The 21039-nt window shown below is 41.1% G+C and overlaps 1 protein-coding gene and 1 long non-coding RNA gene across 2 annotated transcripts in view; one reads left to right on the plus strand and one right to left on the minus strand.

Annotated features, from left to right (window-relative positions):
- On the plus strand, positions 1-17463 carry LOC133383522 (sulfotransferase 6B1-like). Its single transcript, XM_061624414.1, has 7 exons — positions 1-202; positions 1880-2016; positions 5197-5286; positions 8085-8211; positions 12347-12441; positions 14875-15031; positions 16597-17463. The coding sequence occupies exons 1-7, from the start codon at positions 1-3 to the stop codon at positions 16725-16727; spliced, it is 939 nt and encodes a 312-aa protein (XP_061480398.1). The 3' UTR covers positions 16728-17463.
- LOC133383523 (uncharacterized) overlaps positions 16406-21039 on the minus strand; it is an 8915-nt gene continuing 4281 nt past the window's right edge. The window contains exons 2-4 of the long non-coding RNA XR_009762324.1: positions 19520-19607; positions 18304-18440; positions 16406-17196 (exon numbers count right to left, since the gene is read on the minus strand). This is a non-coding gene — a long non-coding RNA (uncharacterized LOC133383523). The remainder of the gene's footprint in view (positions 17197-18303; positions 18441-19519; positions 19608-21039) is intronic.

Genomic DNA, 21039 nt, shown 5'->3' on the forward strand with positions numbered 1-21039 from the left:
ATGTCAAAGCAGAGGAAGACATTTATTACCTTGGTAGAGAAGGCAATGGCTGACGCTGAGGAGATGGCACCAGAAGATCTAGTGTTTTCTTATAAGGGGATTTTGTATCCATCTACTGTTTGCAGCCCAGAGGCCTTCAAAGCTCTTGAGTCCTTTGAAGCAAGGAGTGATGATGTTTTCCTAGCAGGATATCCCAAGTCTGGTAAATATATTTTGTTTGCTATAAATAGATGTCATGTTCAAAATAACTCTAAACAATGGCATAAGAAAAGTGGGACAGGACATTGCTCAGTGATAAAACTCTTTTCAGGTAAGAGTTGAAAAGGTCCCAAGCTCTGTTCTTGATATGGCAAGGATTTCAGGGCCAAACTTGACATAATGCATGGATGTGGAAGATGTGTGATTAGGAGAAATTATTAGTAACTGGGGGGGGGGGAAGCTGAACTGCAGTACTAGTACGGGGTGGTTTAACCCCTTCCCCCCAATATTTTCCTGATTAAAAATCCCCCAAACCACCCCTCTTTCTCTACTTATACATGTGCCTGCAAGATATCTACAGCTTTCCCCCGTCGTGACAAATAGCAGATGGGAAGATTTTTACTATAAACCCTGAGCCGCTTGTGGGCTCAAGGCTTGGGTTGACAGGCCATGGAGGAAGATGAGGAGGGAGAAGAAAAGGAAGCTGAGACACCAGAACTGAAGCTTGCAAAGGGAGGTCTTCCCCTTTCCCTGATTCTGGTAGTTCTGGATGGAGAGGCAGGAATCCTGGCTCTTCCCTCCTCTCCCCTCCCCTCCCATGTAGAGGAAAGCATCATTGGAATCTGGGGAAGGCGCTGACCTTTCACGGGATAGATGAACAGGAGTTGGAAGGGGAGGCAGGCTCAGCCTTGTTGCCCAGGGTCAAGCAAGGCCTCCAAAGACAGGAACAACCTCCCCTCTAGACACAGGGTGTGCTTGCAAGCTTGACATTCCCACAAGAGTAAGGATACCACAAATTGGCTGAAAGCTTGGCAGGTGGGTGTGGGAATTTGTTGGAATAACTCTGCTCTGTTCTTGAACTCTTGAAATTTTGGCTCCTGCTCCCAGCCTGACTGGTCCTGCCATCCCATCTCCTAATAAGAGATTTGGGGCTGCTACAACTTCGTGCCTGCTGCTGAACCTGTACTGTTACTTTGCTTCAATAACTATCTCCTTACTTCCATTTAAGAGTCTCTGTTGTCATGTTCTGAGGGGGAGTCAGGACAATTTTAATCAGGAAAATAGCATAGGGGACAGCTGAGCCTCACTCCCCAAATGCCAGGATTAAAACCTGAGCTCCCCACACCCATGGTGTTGGTTTTTGTTTTTTTTAAAGTAAAAAATTAAAAATATTATAATAGCAGGAACTCATAATCACAACATCCACCAGTGCACCCGCACAGGACTGACATGCCTGCTGCCTCCCCCCTCTGTCCCAGTAAGCGGCAGTGATTCTGATGCTTGGAGGTCAGGTGTGTGATGCCACCCCTCCCTGCCAGCTACTACTGCTAACACAGAAATGTATTCAAAATACAATCAGTATAAAAAACTTCTAACAGCTTAAAAGTATTCATAAGCTTGGTTGTGGGGGGTTTTTTTAGAGAAAAATCTTTGCCTGGTATCAAAATGACAACTTAATTTTGTTTTCTGGAGGTGAGAATTAGAAACGTGCCATCTCCATATTATTTTAATTTTAAACATTATTTTATTTATTAATTCATTATATTTATATTCTGCTCTCTTCATAAAAATATGAAATTATTGATACATGCTTTTTGGTGCGATAATATACACAGCAATCTGATAGTTTGTGGTTGTGTGATAAAAAATAAGGCATAGTCTCCTTCCCTCCCTCTTTCAGGTACAAATTGGGTTGGTCAAATCCTAACAGATTTAGTAGCAACTTCTAGAAAGAATAATGAAGGCACACGTAGCTTGGATGATGATGAACTGGAGGAATTTCCCTATCTTGAAGTTGGAGATGCTGAGAAATATCAGGTTGGCAAAGAATACTAAGGCTGCCAAAAGGGGCTCTGTTTTATTCCAGTGGCTTCTCTTTTACTTAGGCAAAGCCTGTATATGTCATCAGTTATGTTATGTACAGTATGTAAAAAGGAGAGAAGAGCTTAATTAATTTGGTCTAGTTAGCAATCAGATATAACAAGGAGGGGGCTGTGACGAGCTTTTGGGGATAGTCAAGCATAGAAGAGCATGTAGGGTGATCCTGCAAGGACAGGGGCTTTCTATCAGTATGTGATATCCTCTCTTAAGCTTTGTCTTGTCCCATCCTATCACCTCTGTTGCCCACATGTGGATGAACAAAGTTCATAAGCAGAATAAAGAGCCCTGGGCTCCTGCTGGGATGAAGGGCGGGATATAAATCAAATAAATAAATAAATAATAAAGATAGGATTGTACTTAGGGATGAACTTCATACAAATAGCTTCATACCCACTGTTGCTTGGAAATTCTAAGAAACAAAAAAAAATCAGTATAGTTTTGAAATCAGCAGTTAAAATCAGCGTGGTTCTGAAAGATTCACTCCATCATCTTGATTCAAAATAGTGTCCAGTTGGGGCTTATCTACATGGTGCTTTAGTGTGTGTTTGGTGCATATTTCCTTTTAATTTGCATGCTTCACATGACATTACTGGCAAACAGAAGCTATCACACAGTTTTCCCCCTGTAAATTCATACTAACCCAACGCTCAGATAATATGAAAAATTTAGAACAATACTGCTTCACTCTGCTTCACACATCTTTGAAAACGGTTTGCTTCGATAGTTTTTAGTGGGTGAATTGTCACTTTCAGCTATTCTTTTTCTGTCCACTAACTCTCCCATGAATTCCATTTTGTTTCCAGTGGTTTATCTATCAACTTCCAACTGCACTGTGCAGCCCTCCCTTCTTTCCTCGCTTTCTCCCTAGTAAACTTCCTTCACTCCTTGTAACTAGCAATGGGAATTGGCATCGCATTTTATCATGTTATCTCATATTCTCTATCTGCAGAGATAATTTTGAAGTAACATCTCTCTGCACCTGGTTTCTGATTTTTTCCCTAAAAAATCTAAAGTGGATTATTTTTTTTTAAAGTCACGTAAAATATTGATATTAATATTGATATTTTCTCAAAATATTGATATTGATATTTTATTTAAAAATCAACATTATATTTATTTGTTTTTCCAGTGGGGAAGAATTAACTCAGAAAAAGCAAGGAGCAGAGGAGAAAGGGGGAGCAGATGACACAATTTCTTTTCATCCACCAAACTTAAGGAAGCAGTGGGTGCAGGAGGGAGTGGAAATACTGCACAGGTCAAAAATATTTGCACATGCCCAGTAACTCTGAAACTGGAGGAAGTAAAAATGTAAAATTAGAGGGCGGGGCCACAAGGAAACAGTGACACTAATCCTTCCCAGAGGAACACCGACTTGTGTGAATGGAAAACAATGGATTTGCAGCTACCATTGAGCACCAAGTGTGGAAATCACAAATCTCTTACTACAGTAAAAGTAGTGCATTTGCTACGAAGAAATGCTCCCATGTGATCTCAGTAACCATCATGCAAAGCTAGTGGAAAGTGCTCAGTGTTGCTTGGGAATTGTAAAAAACAAACAAGCAAAAAATCAGTGCTGTTTTGAAACCAGCAGTTAAAATAAGTGCAGTTTTGGAAGGTTCAGTACGCAAAATGGCATTCAATTGTACCCAAACATAAACAAAACCTGATCCTTGATCTCAGAAACCATAATGCAAATTTTGGCTAAGATATATTACATCTGACTAAAATCAGTGTAGTTCTGACAAGTTCAGTCCTCTATCTTGATCCAAAAAGGTGTCCAATTGTATCCAAACAAAAAAAATGCTTCTTGATCCAAGGAACCTTCATGGAAAATTTGGTTACAATATCTTCGAAAAGTTTCTAAATGCATAGAGAACAAACAAAGAGACAGAGAACTTTCCAAAATATATAGTAGATACCATCCTGGAAAGATGTCGGAGGGGAGAGTGTTCTTGCACTCGGGTCCTGCTTGCGGGCTTCCCCCAGGCACCTGGTTGGCCACTGTGAGAACAGGATGCTGGACTAGATGGGCCACTGGCCTGATCCAGCAGGCTCTTCTTATGTTCTTATGTTCCAGAAAGGTGCTGAACTGTCTACAACTATACTCTGGGCCAATCCACACTGGAGCATTACTTTGTACTAAAGATGTTGTTTTTACCTCCATTTTTTATTTGCACCATTCACAGTAAGGACTCAATGCCAGATGTAAACACGTTGTATTCTCTTCAGCTGAGGAGAAGGATCAATCATGCGGTTTCCTACTGACCACACCCTCTAATTTAACATTTCCACTCCCTCTGGTTACTTGGCAAACGAGCATGCTCAGTTTGTTCTACCAGTAAGTTTCATTTTTTAAAAAAACAAACAAACCCTGAGGTGTGGTTATTTGTATTTTCATTGGTACAATACAGCTGAAATACAAATCTTTGTTTGAGCAGAGTTATGCTTTTGCATACAAGTTAGGGGGAAAAGAAAATAAAGGCACTATTTGCAGCAACATAAAAATGCCAGCAGAGCAGGAGAGAGCAGGCAGAAGATGCTCTTCAGCCCACAGCAAATGAAATGAAAGAAGGGAGGAAGAGGGAGTGGGTGTGGAGACACACCCATCTGAAAGCATCGGCACACAGTGTCTGCAAGCACTAGAGATACAGAGTAAAGATGTTTTTTCCTTCCCTTTTTGTATTATCAGAGGATTGGGTTAGTACGGGTTTATAGGGGGAAATGGCATGATAGCTTCTGTTTGCCAGTAAAGTCATGTGAACCATGCAAATTAAAAGGGGATGTGAGTAGCACCAAACACACACTAAACCACCATGTAGAGGAGCCCTCTGTTTTGCACAGTTTTTAAGCTTTTTATTCACACAATTTATGATGGAAAAAGCTATCCCACATTTCCCTAATTTTTCTTTCTTTATCTTTTATATCAAGAACTTTTAGTCAGCAATCCTGTATATACTTACATGGGGATAAAGTCCTACACAGACCTGAGCAGACCTGTATAAGGTTGCACTGCATGGTTAACTTTTCAAACCTCTGTTTGACTTTCTGTTTGAAATGCCAAACTTTATTTAATTTGTTTATTTTTTCACTGTCTCTCTGCCATCCAATTTACCCAAGAGGATGGCAGATTTACCTTCCAGAAGAGTTATATTTACCCACCTTACTCCTCAAAAGCTTCCTGCATCTGTCTTCATGAACAAAGCCAAGGTAAGTGTTTCCTATTCTGGAGTATTTTCACAGATTTACTAACCTTCCTAGTGGTTCATTGTATATTTTAGAATTTCAGTGGCATATTATGTGATGTGCTTATAACAACCTGTTTTGTTCTGCTATAGTTTTTGTGTGATTTGTTTTACGTATGTCAGCATCTATTGCATGTATGTTCAGATATTACATGTATTTATTTATTTACAAACATTAATAACACAAATAAAGGTACAAAGTGGTATACAAAATGTTTGAAAATGAAGTAAAAAAAATCAATAAAATAATACAAGTAAACATCAAGTCTGTACAAAAATCAGGTACCAGAGCTTGAAAGATTACTTTTAAAAAGTAATAAATTACAGTTACAGTTACATGGCCCCCCAAAATTAGTAATTACCGTTACAATTACAGTTGCTCTGAAAGTAACTGATTATTTTACTTTTACTCAAAAGTAATTGCTACAATTACATTTTAGTTCCTTTCTTTAAAAAAATTGCCTACAAGGTGCTGGCCTTGGCTGCTGCACATCTAAGTAGCCTAAAACAACATTAAAAATAAGCACACACACACAGGGGGTAGTAGAATAAAATATTTTTATCCATAAGATCAACAGAAGGGCATAACAGAATCTCACATCCCCTCACCCCACCCCCAGTAAAGATGATACCCCAACACACATATCTTTTGTATATATTGCCTCCAGCTCTTTTCTCCTTCCACTCCTGTCAATTTTTAAACAATTGTTTTCTCCACCCCGTCTCGCTTTCCACCTCCTCCCTCGTCACCTCCTAAGCACTCATAGAGCATGAAAGAAGAACAACGCTGCACAGAAGCCCAATTTGAAGTACATGATTTTTATTCACAAATCAGAGGAGCAGAAGACTTCCCCTGCTCCTCCCCCGAAGTAATACGCAAAAGTAATGCTGGAAACATTACAATTACTCCTCAAAAGTAATGAAGTTACTACTCGTTCTATTACCTGCAAAATGTAATGCAGTTACCCACTCATTACTCAAAAAAGTAATAAATTACAAGTAACTAGTTACTTCCAAGCACGCAAGGCCAACTCCCTGTTGAAACTAAGGAGGGTCGGGTCTGGTCAGTGCCTGGATGGGATACTGCCTGGGAGCCATATGTAAGCCACCTTGGGTTTCTATCATGAAAAGAAAGGCAGGGTATAAATGTAATAAATAAATATGAAATGTTAATACCATATGCTTCCTGTTTCCCTGCATTTTCTCTCTCTCTCTCTCTCTCACACACACACACAAAATCAAACTACATTTTTTCTTAGGAGATGTAAAGGTTCTGTGTTGGGAGTATAAGGTTGTAAACACATTAGCCACCAGATCAAAATGTTTCCATTAGCCACACCTGGAGGGGGAATGGGTTGATCAGCTGCGAAATCTCTTTGAAGCTGAATTTTAAAAATGCATTCAAGCTGCTCTCACCAGGTTTTACTCTAAAAGGGGCAGGGTTTGAGTAGCATCGCGTGCCCCCATTTTCAGAAGTGAAGGTTGGAGATACTCTGGAACTAGCAGAATAGTGAGTGTGTTTCTGCCCTAAGACACATGCATTTCAAATCCATTTCCTGTCCTTTCATCTCTGTGTCACACACAAAGCTGCTCATGCTAAGTGGGAGGGAACCCACTAAATTGTTCTATTTCAAACTATGCCTATTCCAAACTGTTTTCTAATGGACAGATGTAGCTATAGTGGATGAGGCAGCTCTCTTAACTGGAAAGCCTTGGGAGAGAAAGATTTCCATATCTAAATTGGAACTTCAGTGCCTGCAGTGAACCATTGGATTAGGACAGGGATGCAGAACCTGTGGCCCTCTGGATGTCATTGGACTTTCCCAGGTCTATAACATACATGAATTTCCATGATATAGGAGCTGGCAACACATATCTGACTCACTTGTAGAATGATGAAACCTCAAACTCCAAAGCAGGTGTACTGATCTTGTGGCATTTCAGACTATTATTTTACAGATTCACACCATTAATATCCCAAGTTAAGTTGTATCATATGATGTACCTTGCAAACCTAATTCATACTTTTTCAAAGTTGGCAAGGGATTCCACTGATCTTTTTATGGTTATGGTTTATTTCTTAGATACCTTTATTAACAATTCACACATTACATTTGAAGATTTGAAAGTCTCCTTTTAAACTTAATCCAGTGCCAAATACAATGTTCAAATTCATTCCTTTATAATGAATTTGGAGTGCTTAAGACAGCATCATTAGAGATTTTAAATTTGGTCAATAGTTCTACAATTAAAAAAATAAGAGGATTTGAAAATGTGAGACATCTGATTATATATCCCGTATGTATTGTGTGACACGGTTTAAAGTGTTAGAGGTTTTCATGGTAAAGCTGTTCAGACATCTGGGGACCAGGCTACTTAAAAGACTACCTTCTCTCATCTGAATCTTAATATTCTGTTTGGAGTGCCCCCACTGAGTGAAGCAGGTAACCACCAGAGATATGTCCTTTTCAGTCGTGGTATTCCAGTTATAGAATAACATTCCCTGGCACCATCTTTGAGGCCTTTTTGGTGTCAGATGAAGATCTTTCTGTTCACTTAGGATTTTAAAAAAAATGTAGGTAGACTGAGCTACTGTTCCTTAAATCTGTATTTTTAATTTTGGATGAGTTTAGCTTTTTTGTATATATGTTGTTTTTATTTTATGGTTTTATGCTTTAATTTGGAATTAACACTCATTTTATATATCAACAGTTTTGCCAATATCAGCTTTAGCAATATTATAAATATATTATTTACTTGCAGATACTGCTGCTCATTAGAAATCCAAAAGACGTAGCTACATCTTTTTACCATTTTGCCAATCGATTATCTCCTCTTCCCTCGTACAAGACCTGGGGTGACTTCTTCACAGCTTTTATGAATGGAGAAAGTATGTTCCCTCATTTCCTAACTGAATGTAGGCTTGCTCTGTAGATACCTATGTAAAGAAAAGCATTGTAGGTCCATGAAAATGACTTCATTAATTTGGACCAATCTGACAGGGGTGGGGAATCTTTTTGGTGTAATGGGCCAGATCTTTATCTCCTCCCACTCCTACAGGCCAACTTTGACAGGTGAGTGGGACCAATAACCTGTCAATCATCTGATGTCATAGTGACATCAGGTAATTGACATTTGTCAAAGTGCAGGGCTTTGTGCAGAGCATCCTAAATGCCCAACAGTCAGCTGGCTGTCAGGCACCTGGGAAGCACTGACAACAGTGCTTGCATACTGCTTTGCACAATACTTCCCAAACACCCGAGGACCAACTGATTCTTGAGCATCTGGGAAGCATTGCACAAAGCACCCAACAATCTAGTTGGCAGGTCCTTTGGAAGCACTGCACAAAGAGCTTTGCAGGCACTGCCCATTGCCAGAACCTGCAAATCCCCTTTTGGCCAAGTCTCACGCTTGTGTGTCCATAGGGCAGGTGGGCATGGCTTGACCCAAGTGGCCTCACGAGCCAAATGGGGATGCCTGGAGGGGCACATTTGGCCCAAAGGTGAGAGATTCCCCACCCCAGACTTAGCCAGAGGCATCACTTTATCTACTTTGTGAATGACATATAAAATATAGAAAAGTGTGACTTGCAACAAAATATATCCCCAGCTCCTAACAGGACTGCTCCTGCTCAGGATATCTGCCAGCCCATCAGTCATGGCTTCTTTCAGAATACTATAAGCTGAAACAGTAAAGCTGTAAAACAGGTCATTCTAGCCCACCCCGCCTCATTTTCTGTTTTTCTTTTCCACATGATCCTCAGCATTCAGTGGCACCTGAAGGTGATTGACTTTTTTCTCCTCAACATGCTGACATCGCTCCTTCTTGTTTCTCAATGGTACCATTTTGGCCTGTTGTCTTGATGTCTCTCAACCAATTGAGGTCACTATCAGAGGAAGTGTATCTCTTAAATTTTACAAACAGCATAGCAAGATTTGGCTGTGTAGAACTACTCTGAAAGTACCATCTCAGATTCATATAAACTTTAATAAATACACAACCTTTTTATTATCTTATCTATACCAGTTCAGCCCATTGTTTTTGCTTTGTTCTGTAGAAATCAAATCACGAGAAAAATGCAATGAACATAAATAGCTCCATGCCAAAAACATGAGAAACGACAATGGATTAAATGGCATATAATGCTTCAGCCATGCTAAAATTGTGCAGCTTGACAATGGGTGTTAAGCTGAAAATGCAACAAAAACTTTAGTGGAATGGAGTCCTCTGTGCCTTTATTTTGAGTAGCCCTTCTGCTGCATTCAAACAAGTGAAACCCATTTTAAAGCATTAGAAAAGCCTGCCCCAGACTAAACTGCAAACAACCCCTCTTGTCCTTGTCCTTTGCAATGCAGATGTTCCAAGCTCTGGACCTTTGGGGTTTTCTATTATTTATTTATTAGATGTATATCCCACCCTTCCTCCCAGTAGGAGCCCAGTTATTACAGAAGGGTAGGTGCCACAACATTAAAGGTCCGCTTCCAACATTGTGTGGAGAAAACCTCCTGTTAAGATGGTATCTGCAGAGGCCTTCACCTGCAGAGTACAGTGATCGACTGAGTAAATAAGGGATAAGACTATCTTCTAGGTATCCTGGTCCCAAGCTGTTTAGGGCTTTGTAGACCAAAACTAGTACCCTGAAGTTAGCCTGGTAGCTAATGGGCAGCCAGTACAATTCTTTCAGCAGCAGGATAGCATGGTGGCAACGTCCAGCCAGTACATATATTTTTTCCCTACACGCTGTTTGGCTGAAGAACTACATTGTGAAATTCAGAGAAGTGTGAATTTCAAAGTGAGCAGTCTCACTGCTGCATTTTGCACACACTGCAGCTTCCAGACCAGCCACAAGGGCAGCCCCACATACAGCCCATTACAGTAATCCAGGCTGGAGGTTACCAGCACATGAACAAGAGTGGTCATGCTATACCGGTCCAGAAATGGCCACAGCTGCCTTACTAGCCAAAGCCAGTAAAAGGCACTCCTAGCCACTGAGATCACCTCGGCCTCTAGCGACAAAGATGGATCCAGGAGCACCCCCACTCTACACATCTGCTCTTTCAGAGGGAGTATGACCACATCCAAAGCAGGCAACTGACCAATTATCCAGACTGAGGAACCATCTACCCACAGTGCCTCCATCTTCCTAGGATTCAGACTCAATTTATTGGCCCTCAACCAGCTCACTGTCGAGTCCAGCCACTGGTCCAGGACATGCACGGCATCTCCTGATTTAGATATTATCCAGACATTCCAGATGGCTATAAAACAAGAGTGGAGAACCTTTTCCAGCATGGGGGCCACTTTCCTTGCGGACAGCTTTCTCAAGGCTACATGCCAGTGAAGGGAGAGGCCAGGGGCAAAAGTGGGCAGAGCAACAAATGTACAGTAGGCTAGTTTCTACACATGCTTACACATACCACTCTATCCTCCATCCCAGCAAGTGAAAGGCGCTATTGGAGTTGAGAACACATTCTAGCCAGGCAATGACACTCAAGGAGGTTATGAAGCAGGTCCAGTGAGGAGTGTGGGTAGCGGTCGGTGAATTGTGTCTATTTCCGTTTCTCTCAGTTCCTCATTTTTCCATTCTTAAGTTCAGTTCTCCACATTTCCACATCAATTTGTGATTTTTTTAAAGTCCTTGTGAAAATTCATCAGCATTTTACTACAAATTTCTCCTAATATGCACATGTTTCTCCTAATATGCCCTCCTCTTAAATATTAGGCAGGCGCCATCTCTGCTATCTTTTTGGTGCCTTTTGAAGACTTTCCTCTTTCAACAAGCCTTTTAAGCTGAGACCTATCCCAGTCTGCATCTCTGTTAGAATTGCTTTTAATATGTTTTCTTTAATAATATGTTTTTAACCCTTTTTTAAAAAGCTGTTTTTAAAGCTTTTTTAAAAAAATGTTTTTAATGTTGTTTTGTTTTAATGTATTTTACGGGTTTTTATGATGTTTTAAAGTGTTTTAGCATTTCTGTTTGCTGCCCTGGGCAGCCTTATATACAATTTTTGCAAAGCAATTTTTATTTACTTATTATTTGATTTATATCCCGCCCGCCCTCCAAGCAGGAGCCTTTATATAATAATAATAATAATAATAATAATAATTTAATTTATAAGCCGCCTATCTGGCCGATGGCCACTCTAGGCAACATACAATTTAGTTGCAATAAATGCATCATAATAAAATACACATAAAATACATATAACAGTAAAACTATGAATAATTATATTAATTATATTAATTTTCCTTAATATCATTCATTTTTATACAGTTTTTTGTAATATAATGCATATTCCCTACTATAATGCATTTATTTTCATGCATAGATGCATTTCTATGCACAACTAACCTCAAGATATGCATTTTTTGTGCATGGTACTTGGGGCTGGAGAACTGCAGTGCAAAGTTCAGAGAAGTGTGAATTTCACAGGATGGCTGTTCTTCAGCTTGTGTATTATTTTTTAAAGTGTACATTAGTGAGTTCACCTTTAAACTCAAACTGAATCAAACTTCTTCCCCATCTCTAGGTGCAGCCTGGGAGAGGGGATGTTTCTGGGAAAAGAGTTTGGTGTTCAGAGTCCTAAGGGCAAGATACACAGTTCTGAAGGGCTGCATTTAGCCCCTAGGGCTGACTGAGGTTGCCCACCCCCTGTTAGAAAGTAATTATTTTTGCCACCTGACCTAGATGAAGTCACTCCTTCCACATCAGGATAGAAGGCATGTCTCTTTACAAGGCATCAAGTTAGGAAAAGTCAAGCCTGAAAGTGTTCTACATATTGAGGATTGTCTGGATGGAGGGCAACCTAGTTTGTTCATAGTTTCAGTTCACCTGCTGTCTCTGGGCATCTGTGAAGAGGAGAAAAAGGTATGTGGCAATGGAAGGAAGGGATTGATTTGTTATGACCGAATGGGGTACCTCTACATCTGACTAGCAAGCCCCATTATATTCAGAATGCCAGAGAATATTATAATCCTCAACTATCCCGCATTTACAGTTGCCTTGTATTTTTGTTTTCTTACAGTGGTCTTTGGCTCTTATTTTGACTACATTTTTGAATGGAACAAGCATACTGATGACGCAAATGTCATGACAATCACATACGAGGAGTTGAAAGAGGTAAGCACACGGCTTTTTTGTGACAGTACTCACTAGTATGGAATACTGGTACCTCTTTTTTTGCTGGCTGTGGCAGCCATTTTGTGCTTGCATTCACAGTACTTTTATCAAGATATGAGTACCGGCACCTCATTTGTTAAACTAAAAAACACTGGGTCAACATAATTCCATTCTGAGGATGCCCTGCACTTTTGGCAAGGCACATTGCTGAATCCTGGGAAGAAGCTTAATGCCGTCTTTCAAGAGTGTTGTAAATGATTGATTCAGCCTCACTATCCAGGAAATCTCTTTACCTCCCCTTATTGTTAAAATGGCTGGTGCAGATTTGTGTGGTTCTTGACCACAGGCTGCAGCAAGGTGGAAGAGGACCCTGTGCCAACCATACCACCCCTTACAATCCTAGACTATCTTGTCTCTCCAGAACAAGCTCTAGCATTGGATAGTTATGCTATTCCGGCACCAAAGAAACTCCTTTCCTAACATTTGGGCAGTTCCTACCCTGCCTTCTGTAATGCAGTGCTAATGGTTGATTCTATCCTCCAAGGTCTAAAAATAGAATTTGCAGCCATAGGTTCAAGCTATAGTGTGAAAGGAATGAAATAAGTAAGCCTGGAATAGTTTTCCGCTGCTTGCTAAGAGCATGTTGTGGGAATGGATTTCCCCCAGTCTTGCTCTGACAACCTTCTCTACTCTCCCCCCTGGAACATAGGAACCAAGTCAGGCTATTGGCCTTCCAGCTCAGCATTGTCTGAGCCAAGGGTTCTCAAACTTTCTAAGTCCAGGGCCCACTTGAGATGGCTGAAAATTACTGAAGCACACAAGTCACAAAATCATAGAATAGTAGAGTTGGAAGGGATCTATAAGGCCATGAAATCCAACCCCCTACTGAATGCAGGGATCCACGTTAAAGCATACCCAACAGGAGGTTGTCCAGCTGCCTCTTGGTCTCCAGTGTTGGAGAGTCCACCACCTCCCTAGGTAATTGGTTCCATTGTTGTACTGCTCTAACAGCTGGGCCGGCGCCAGACATGCCAGGGCCCTTGGGCACCAGCTTGCCCTGGGCCCTGGCACACATGTGCGCATGCACACATATACGCGTGTGCACACCCAGGGCCAGCCCCAGACATGCTGGAGCCCTTTGGCAAAAGCCTGCCCCAGGCCCCAGCGCTCCCCTTCCACGATTCGCGCACAGCGAGAGCTTCGGGACTCCGGCATTCCCTTGCTTAACTTACCTTGTTCTGCGGATGCACACGCAGTGGTGCCCTTAAGAAAAATGGTGGCTGAGGTTTCCCTAAGGAGCTGAAGCCTCTGCTGCCATCTTGGTTCATGGCAGGGATGCGAGCGCACAGCACACATGCGTGCCATCAGCCAAGATGGCAGCAGAGGCTTCAGCCCCTTAGGAAAACCTCAGCCCCCATCTTTCTTAAGGGCACCGCTGCATGCGCAACCGCAGAACAAAGTGAGTTAAACAAGGGAATGGCGGAGCCCCGAAGCTCTCGCCATGCGATCTGCGGCAGCCATCCTGCCACGAATTGCAGAAGGGTAGCAGAGGGGGCCCTCAGGGGCTCCTGTAGCTTCAGGGGCCCTCAGGCCAGAGCCCCACCTGGCCGCCCCTTGGAACCGGCCCTGTCTAACAGTTACGAAATTTTTCCTAACGTTCAGCTGAAATCTGCTTTCCTGTAACTTGAGCCTATTATTCTGCATCCTGCACTCTAGGATGATCAAGAAGAAATCCCGGCCCTCCTCTGTGTGACAACCTTTCAAGTACTTGAAGAGTGCGATCACATTTCCCCTCTGCAGTAGCATAGTGGCAAAGTCAGAAGTGTGGGGTCCCTTCATGATAGTCACAGCCACACCTCTTCCTCTTTTTTTGCTGCCAGGTTGAGAATGAAATCCTTGTCAATGCCTTCTCCCACAACAACAGACATCCCTAAGATCCACTAAGCATGAAAGAGGAAAGTGGTAGCTACTGAAAAGAGTCTTCTCAGTGACTGACTCACCTCCTTTTAAATGTTAATAGCTACCATCATCACTTCAATGACACAGAAGTTAAAGGGAATACACATTTCAGCAGTTCAGATCGAAGATGTCATTGATAACAACGTTATATTCACTGCTTTTTTTAAAAAAAATCAACACCATTCTGGTATGGGGAAAAGCCACAAAAGCTTGTAGCAAACAAGACTGTTCCACAAAAATAGCGAACATGCAAATTGTGGAATAGTTTGATATACAGTTTGCCTTTATTGAATTTCTCAAGAGACCATAGAATTGTGCCCTCAGTGCCTGTACACTATAGTTCCCCCCTTTTAAAGTAACATACTGTATATTTTTTTCTAAATAACATAACATGTTTAGCAGTCAGTGGATTTGGGACACTTTCTCAATAAGCAATTAATAATTACATTGCATATTTTACTTTCCTCTCTTCAGAATAGAGCACTGGGAGTGAAACGGATAAGTGAGTTCTTTGAGTTGCAGCTAACTGATGAAGAGATTCAAGGGGTTGTAGACAGAAGCAGTTTCCAGGCTATGAAAGAGAACTCTGAAAAAACCCATGGTGCTTTTGGCAATGTTCTTTTCCGCAAAGGTATACTTCCAAAGAGTTTAGATGAGAGAATTAATGTTCCTCTAGATTTTAAAAATAAAATCTAATTTTAAAAATAAAATCTAAAATGTTATGGCTGCTTTAAACTTAAGGCAGCTCCCGCAATCATTCTTTTCCCCCTTTAAAAATGTGTTTTTGTCACATTGCATTGTATATATGACAACCAACTGGATCCATGAATTCAACAAACCCATCTAAAACCACAATGCTGTAGTTTATAGATCTGGTTTTATGTCTTAATCTTTGGACAATCCAGTTTTAAAACTGGTTAGGTAATAGAACTGCTAGCATGCTGCCATGCTCAGAGAGAGACTTTAAACATCTGCCAGCACATTTCTTTGTGTGTGTGTGTGTGTGTGGATACACTACCTCCAGTGAAATGAATGGGGCATCTCTTCAGGGGTGGAGATGGGTGGGCCCAGTGCACATAATAAATAGGAACTGATGAACTCCCACAGTCTCAATCTGGAGCAATTCTGAGCAACATCGGAGCTCCCAGTGGGAGGGAAAATCTCCAAGAGTTCTAAATTTGTTTGTAATTCCCAGGGAGGCCTGAAATTTGCCAGTTTCCCTATTTGATGGCTCTGTCTACTCTGTTAGCAGCAGCTGCTGTGCTGTCAGCTGCTTCGTTGGTGATGGAGATGAGATCTCTCTCTTGCTACTGCAGCCTTCCAGGCAATAGGGTCCCTGGAAAATACAGTTTTCTCATACTTAGTATGCAGATCAGGCACCTTAGGAAAATGACATCTCTACGGGTCTCTGGTACCTGGAATGTTGATGTAGCAGCATTCCAGTCATCAGGTAGGCGGCAGGGAAGCAGAGACACCAGGGGGAAGGGAAGGCAAGACAGTCTGTCTCCCCACATTGAATGTGCTATCACCACAGCAACTACTGGAGCAGTCTGATAAGTAGGTGGGTGAAAGGGAGAAATTCTCCAGCTCAGATTAAAATTTAAGTTGGAGGAGAAGTTTGAGGAGGAAATGGTCTCCTTGTATTAAAGATGAGTCTTATGAGTTGCCGAGATTCATATTCTGAACCAAGGAATTGTAAACTCTGGTAACATCACTAATAACACATCTCTGGATCGAAGAAATGGATTGGCTTGTGACATCAGAAGCGATATTCAGTTACTGAGACTAGATCATTAGTCTGGCCGCATCAGGCATATCCCAGTATTTATTTTCTTTTTTCAGAAAGATGATGATGATGATGATTTGTCACAACAGTTTAAAAATACATAATTAAAAAGTTTAAAACAACCTAAAATCACTTCACACAAAAAAATAGATGGATCCTAAAAATATACATCTCAGGTGTCAAAGGTGAGGGTAAACTCCTGTCTTACCTTCCTTTTTTTTTTTTTTTTTTTTTTTGAAGAGTACACTACAGTTAGCAGATTTTGTTTTGGAAAGCAATAGCAGCAATATTGCATCAATGGACTGAAAGAAAATTATCAAAGCAGGACAAGACTGGAGCCAGAGGGCAATTGTAAAATTGATCAATACACATCACTTCAGAATATTATTAATATAATCTACTCTGTTCAGGTGGTGTTAGTGACTGGAAGAACATTTTCAATGAAGACGACAACCAGAAAATGGATGCAACATTTGAAGAACAATTAGGTGGAACCAAATTGGGGGAAAAGTTAAAATATAAGGTGTATTGCAAGGCTTGAAGACTTTGCCCAGACCCCCCTCAAACCTAGAGCTGGCTCTGTTTAGATAGTGCATAGTGAGGGGACTTGCAAAGCAGTCTCACTGTTCTGACATTTTTATGACTGTCTTCTTTATGCGCCCCTCCCATATATTTGAATCTGTTGCTTCTTTTGAAATGCCACTTGAGGGGTATTCACAAGATACATTCAACAAGTGTACACATGTGTACACAGTCGTTGAACTATACAAATCAACATGTGTACACTCTTTCACACAAACACTCGTACATGTGCAGAGACAGTTGGTACCTATGTTCAGTATAATGTGTGATCAGCCTTTTGCTTTGTTGCTTTGTGGGCATATGTTGCTTCATTTAGTTCCTGCTTCGTAAGGTCACTTTGTTTCTTGAATGAAGATTTGTTTGCGTTTTCCATTGATCCAAATGGCAATGTCACAGTGAGCCTGTTGCTTTTACAGTTCTGAAGATAACTGAACAAAAATTTGTAGGAATTGAGAAGCAGGGGATGAGGTAATCCAAATTTCAGACAAATAAATCCAGGGATTATTTGTGCTAGGCATCTTTACAGTTGAAACATTTAAAAACTTTTCTGCTGTTTGGCCACCTGGTTTTTGGGATGAAACTTACAAGTCATGGGATGCAGAACCTGATCCTGGCTTGGTCTCTGTCATCCTCCCCTTTCCTGTCATCTTACTGTCATCTTACTTATAAGGGAAAAGCTCTAGAGTTGGATAGAAATAAAGCTTCATTTTCCAAGTGCTTTGGTTCCAGCCGCTTCATTTGACTCCTGCTTTGCTTAAAACTGCGGAGCAACCACTTCATTTCAGTTTCACATTAGATCCAAACCCATCTCAATAGTTACCTTTTGTTTCCTGGTTCTTTTTTTGTCACAGAATTGGCCACTGATCCTTCCAGGACTCAAGCTTTTCTGGGATGTTCAAGTCACATCATTTGTTATAATGCCAAATTGTTCTAATTTCAATGGAAAGTCAATTTGATCAAAACATGGCAGTGCTTTATCCTCTAGCTACGCTGGCTCCCAGTCCATTTCTGGGCCCAATTTAAGGTGCTGGCTTTAATCTTTAAAAACCTGAAGGGCTTGAGATATGGTTATCTGAAATAAATAAATTTGTTTAAACCTGTTTTAATGTTGTATTTCAAATTGTTGCAATCCACCTTTAGAGTGATTAATACTATTATTCATCTTCTTATACATATATACCTACTCAAACCATGAGATCATCTTCAGAGGCTATCACCGCCAAATGAAGCCAAAGAGGTGGTGGCAGTAATCCCAGACAGGAAGTTACCAGATCATGGGAAGTGTAGCTTGGCTATTTCTTTCCAGATAGAGTTATAATTGGTATATCAGTTAGTATATCAGCCAGCCTGTTAACCACCTCTTTCAGGACTCCACTACCTTCCCCTCTGTCAAAGAGGACACTGAGTAGATGCAATGTTAGTGGAAAAGAACTCATTTTATTACCAACGTCACCACCACAGAATAAGTTCAATAATGTATGTTTGGTCAGACTTGACAAGAATTTTCCTCTACCTTCATTCTAGCCATCGCTTACCTTGTTTTGTTGTCCTTGAACTCAGGTTTCTGTCCAGGGCCTGCACTGAAGGAGAAGGCACTTGGGTCAACTGCCAAGGTTATGTTTCTATTCCTCAGAGTGACTAGGGCTTCATTTTCAAACCACCATCCTCCTGCCTGCATGAGAAAACCAAATTCAAAGTGTGTACAATATGTTTGCCTGATGATATGCTGGGATAGCTCCATGGCTGTCTTGGTACAGCCTACAACCCATGGCCCTGGCTTGAGTGTTGAGCTCCCCTCAGACAATTATCCTGGGAGTCTTCAAACAAATCTGACATCAATTCCACCAGTCCAAGCTAGGAAAGAGATGGGCAGTGCGGTGGATGGTACACCAGCAGAATCCCTAATCAACACACTAAAGAGCAGGAAGCTGGCAACCAGAGCCATCCCCGGGGCTGGATGTAAGTAAGAAGGTAGTCAGGTGGGGGCTGCCTCAGGATTGCCAGTGGCCAGGCAATGCCTCACTGTGTCCCAGGACCATACCTCTCCTTACCCATGACCACACTAATAAAGACACACAGACCCACTGAATTCCCCCAGGCACATACCAACATAATACTAAACCAATTTTAAAAGCCCAGCAGGCAGATCAAGAATAACTAGTCAAGCAACCAGGTCACAAATTCTGTTAGAGGGTTAAATGGAAATTGACCCTTGTAGCAGCTCTGAACTATATATATTTTTAAAAGATGCAAATTCAAGTGATGCTTTTAGAGTTACGTCTAGTTTGGCCCTCAGTTTGTGCAGAAGTGGCAGTTCCATTGGCTGCCGTCTCACATTGTCTAGACGAGGGATGGGGGAGAAATTGATCTGGTTTGCATTTAAAGCTGAATTTGTTAAATTGTCACTTTCCAAAACAATATCAGAACCAATATCAGCCATCCTTCAATTTGCACATATCCAAATTTTGCGATGCAGTTCTCTAACCAAAGAATGTTTACAAAAATGCACATAATAGGAGAAATTGCTTGCAAAAATGTGCACATTAGTCAAAACTGCATACAAAAAATTGTTTATTAGGAGGAATTTAACTAAAATGCTGAAGAATTTTCATGAGGCCTTAAAAAAAATCCACAAATTCCTGCAGAATGTGAACTGAATTTAAAATTGAAAAATGAGAAACAGAGAACTAAAATGGACAGATCCTTCTATCCTTAGTCTAACCCATTCTAATGTCCCTCTTGTTAGCATACCTGGACCCCTCCTCAGCCGCAGGAGATTGGGAAGGAGGTGGATGAGGGAACTGATGGGCAGGAGAAACTATCGCTGCCCATAGGGCACCTTACAAACATAATAAAACAATAAAAATACACAATCAACATAAAAACAGAATAAAAACACAAATCAGAAACAAACAAACAAGTCAGGACAGCAGTATAAAACTCCAGCATAAAACAAAAAGCCAGCAAAACATCAATTCAAAGTGATATTGTGACCAAGAAGTTGTCTGTACCAATAGTTAGGTAATATGAAGTGAACACCCCACAACAACCAGTAACGCACAGAGAAATCAAGATTTCAATATCTGTTCTATCAATAATCTGATCTAAAGAAAAGAGAGCATGCAAGAAGTGTCTTTAGTATCTTGATTCTCTCAGGGAGAGGGGAAACACAGCCTTCTATGGTAAAGACTGGAACTTACTGGAGATTTGAGTGCTGGCACCTTTTAAAAAATAAAAAAATGGCAGTGAATTCTAGAAACCAGGCAAGCTGTGCTAGCATTAGACAAGACAGCTTATAGTGAGAAAAGGGGATGTACCTTACCCACCCAGCTATTTTCTGCATTCCATGAATAATGCTGCTGGTGTCACCTAAAGGAGCTAATGCCCCAGTCCACACTCTCCCAAGAAACTTACATAGCAGTAGGAATGGCAAAGATCTCAGCCATTTATTATTTATTATTTGATTTATATCCCACCCTTCCTCCCAGCAGGAGCCCAGGGCGGCAAACAGAAATGCTAAAAACACTTTAAAACATCATAAAAAGACATTAAAATACATTACAACAAAACAATGTTAAAAACATTTTTTAAAAAGCTTTACAAATATCTTTTTTTTAAAAAAAGGGTTAAAAACATATTATTAAAGAAAACATATTACAAGCAATTCTAACACAGATGCAGACTGGGATAGGTCTCAACTTAAAAGGCTTGTTGAAAGAGGAAAGTCTTCAAAAGGCACCGAAAAGATAGCAGAGATAGCACCTGCCTAATATTCAAAGGAAGGGAATTCCACAGGGTAGGTGCCGCCACACTAAAGGTCCGTTTCCTATATTGTGCAGAACGAACCTCCTGATAAGATGGTATCTGCAGGAGGCCCTCACCTGCAGAGTGCAGTGATCGATTGGGTATATAAGGGGTAAGATGGTCTTCAGATATCCTAGTCCCGAGCTGTATAGGGCTTTGTACATCAAAACTAGAACCTTGAATTTGGCCTGGTAGCAAATGGGCAGCCAGTGCAATTCTTTCAGCAGCGGGGTGACATGTTGGCAATACCCTGCCCCAGTGAGCAGTCTCGCCGCTGCATTTTGCACCAGCTGCAGCTTCTGGACCAACCTCAAGGGTAGCCCCACATAGAGCGCATTACAGTAATCCAGCCTGGAGGTCACCAGTGTGTGGACAACAGTGGTCAGGCTATCCCGGTCCAGGAATGGCAGCAGCTGTCTTATCAGCCGAAACTGGTAAAAGGCACTCCTAGCCACAGAGGTCACCTG

Source organism: Rhineura floridana, chromosome 4 (assembly GCF_030035675.1).
Source record: "Rhineura floridana isolate rRhiFlo1 chromosome 4, rRhiFlo1.hap2, whole genome shotgun sequence".
Taxonomy (NCBI): domain Eukaryota; kingdom Metazoa; phylum Chordata; class Lepidosauria; order Squamata; family Rhineuridae; genus Rhineura; species Rhineura floridana.

Bases quoted from the DNA above. Each gene is read 5' to 3' on its own strand.
- LOC133383522 (XM_061624414.1), top strand. From the start codon at position 1: ATGTCAAAGCAGAGGAAGACATTTATTACCTTGGTAGAGAAGGCAATG. The intron at 203-1,879 runs GTAAATATATTT...TCCCTCTTTCAG, and splicing joins AGCAGGATATCCCAAGTCTG to GTACAAATTGGGTTGGTCAA. The intron at 5,287-8,084 runs GTAAGTGTTTCC...ATTTACTTGCAG, and splicing joins TCTTCATGAACAAAGCCAAG to ATACTGCTGCTCATTAGAAA.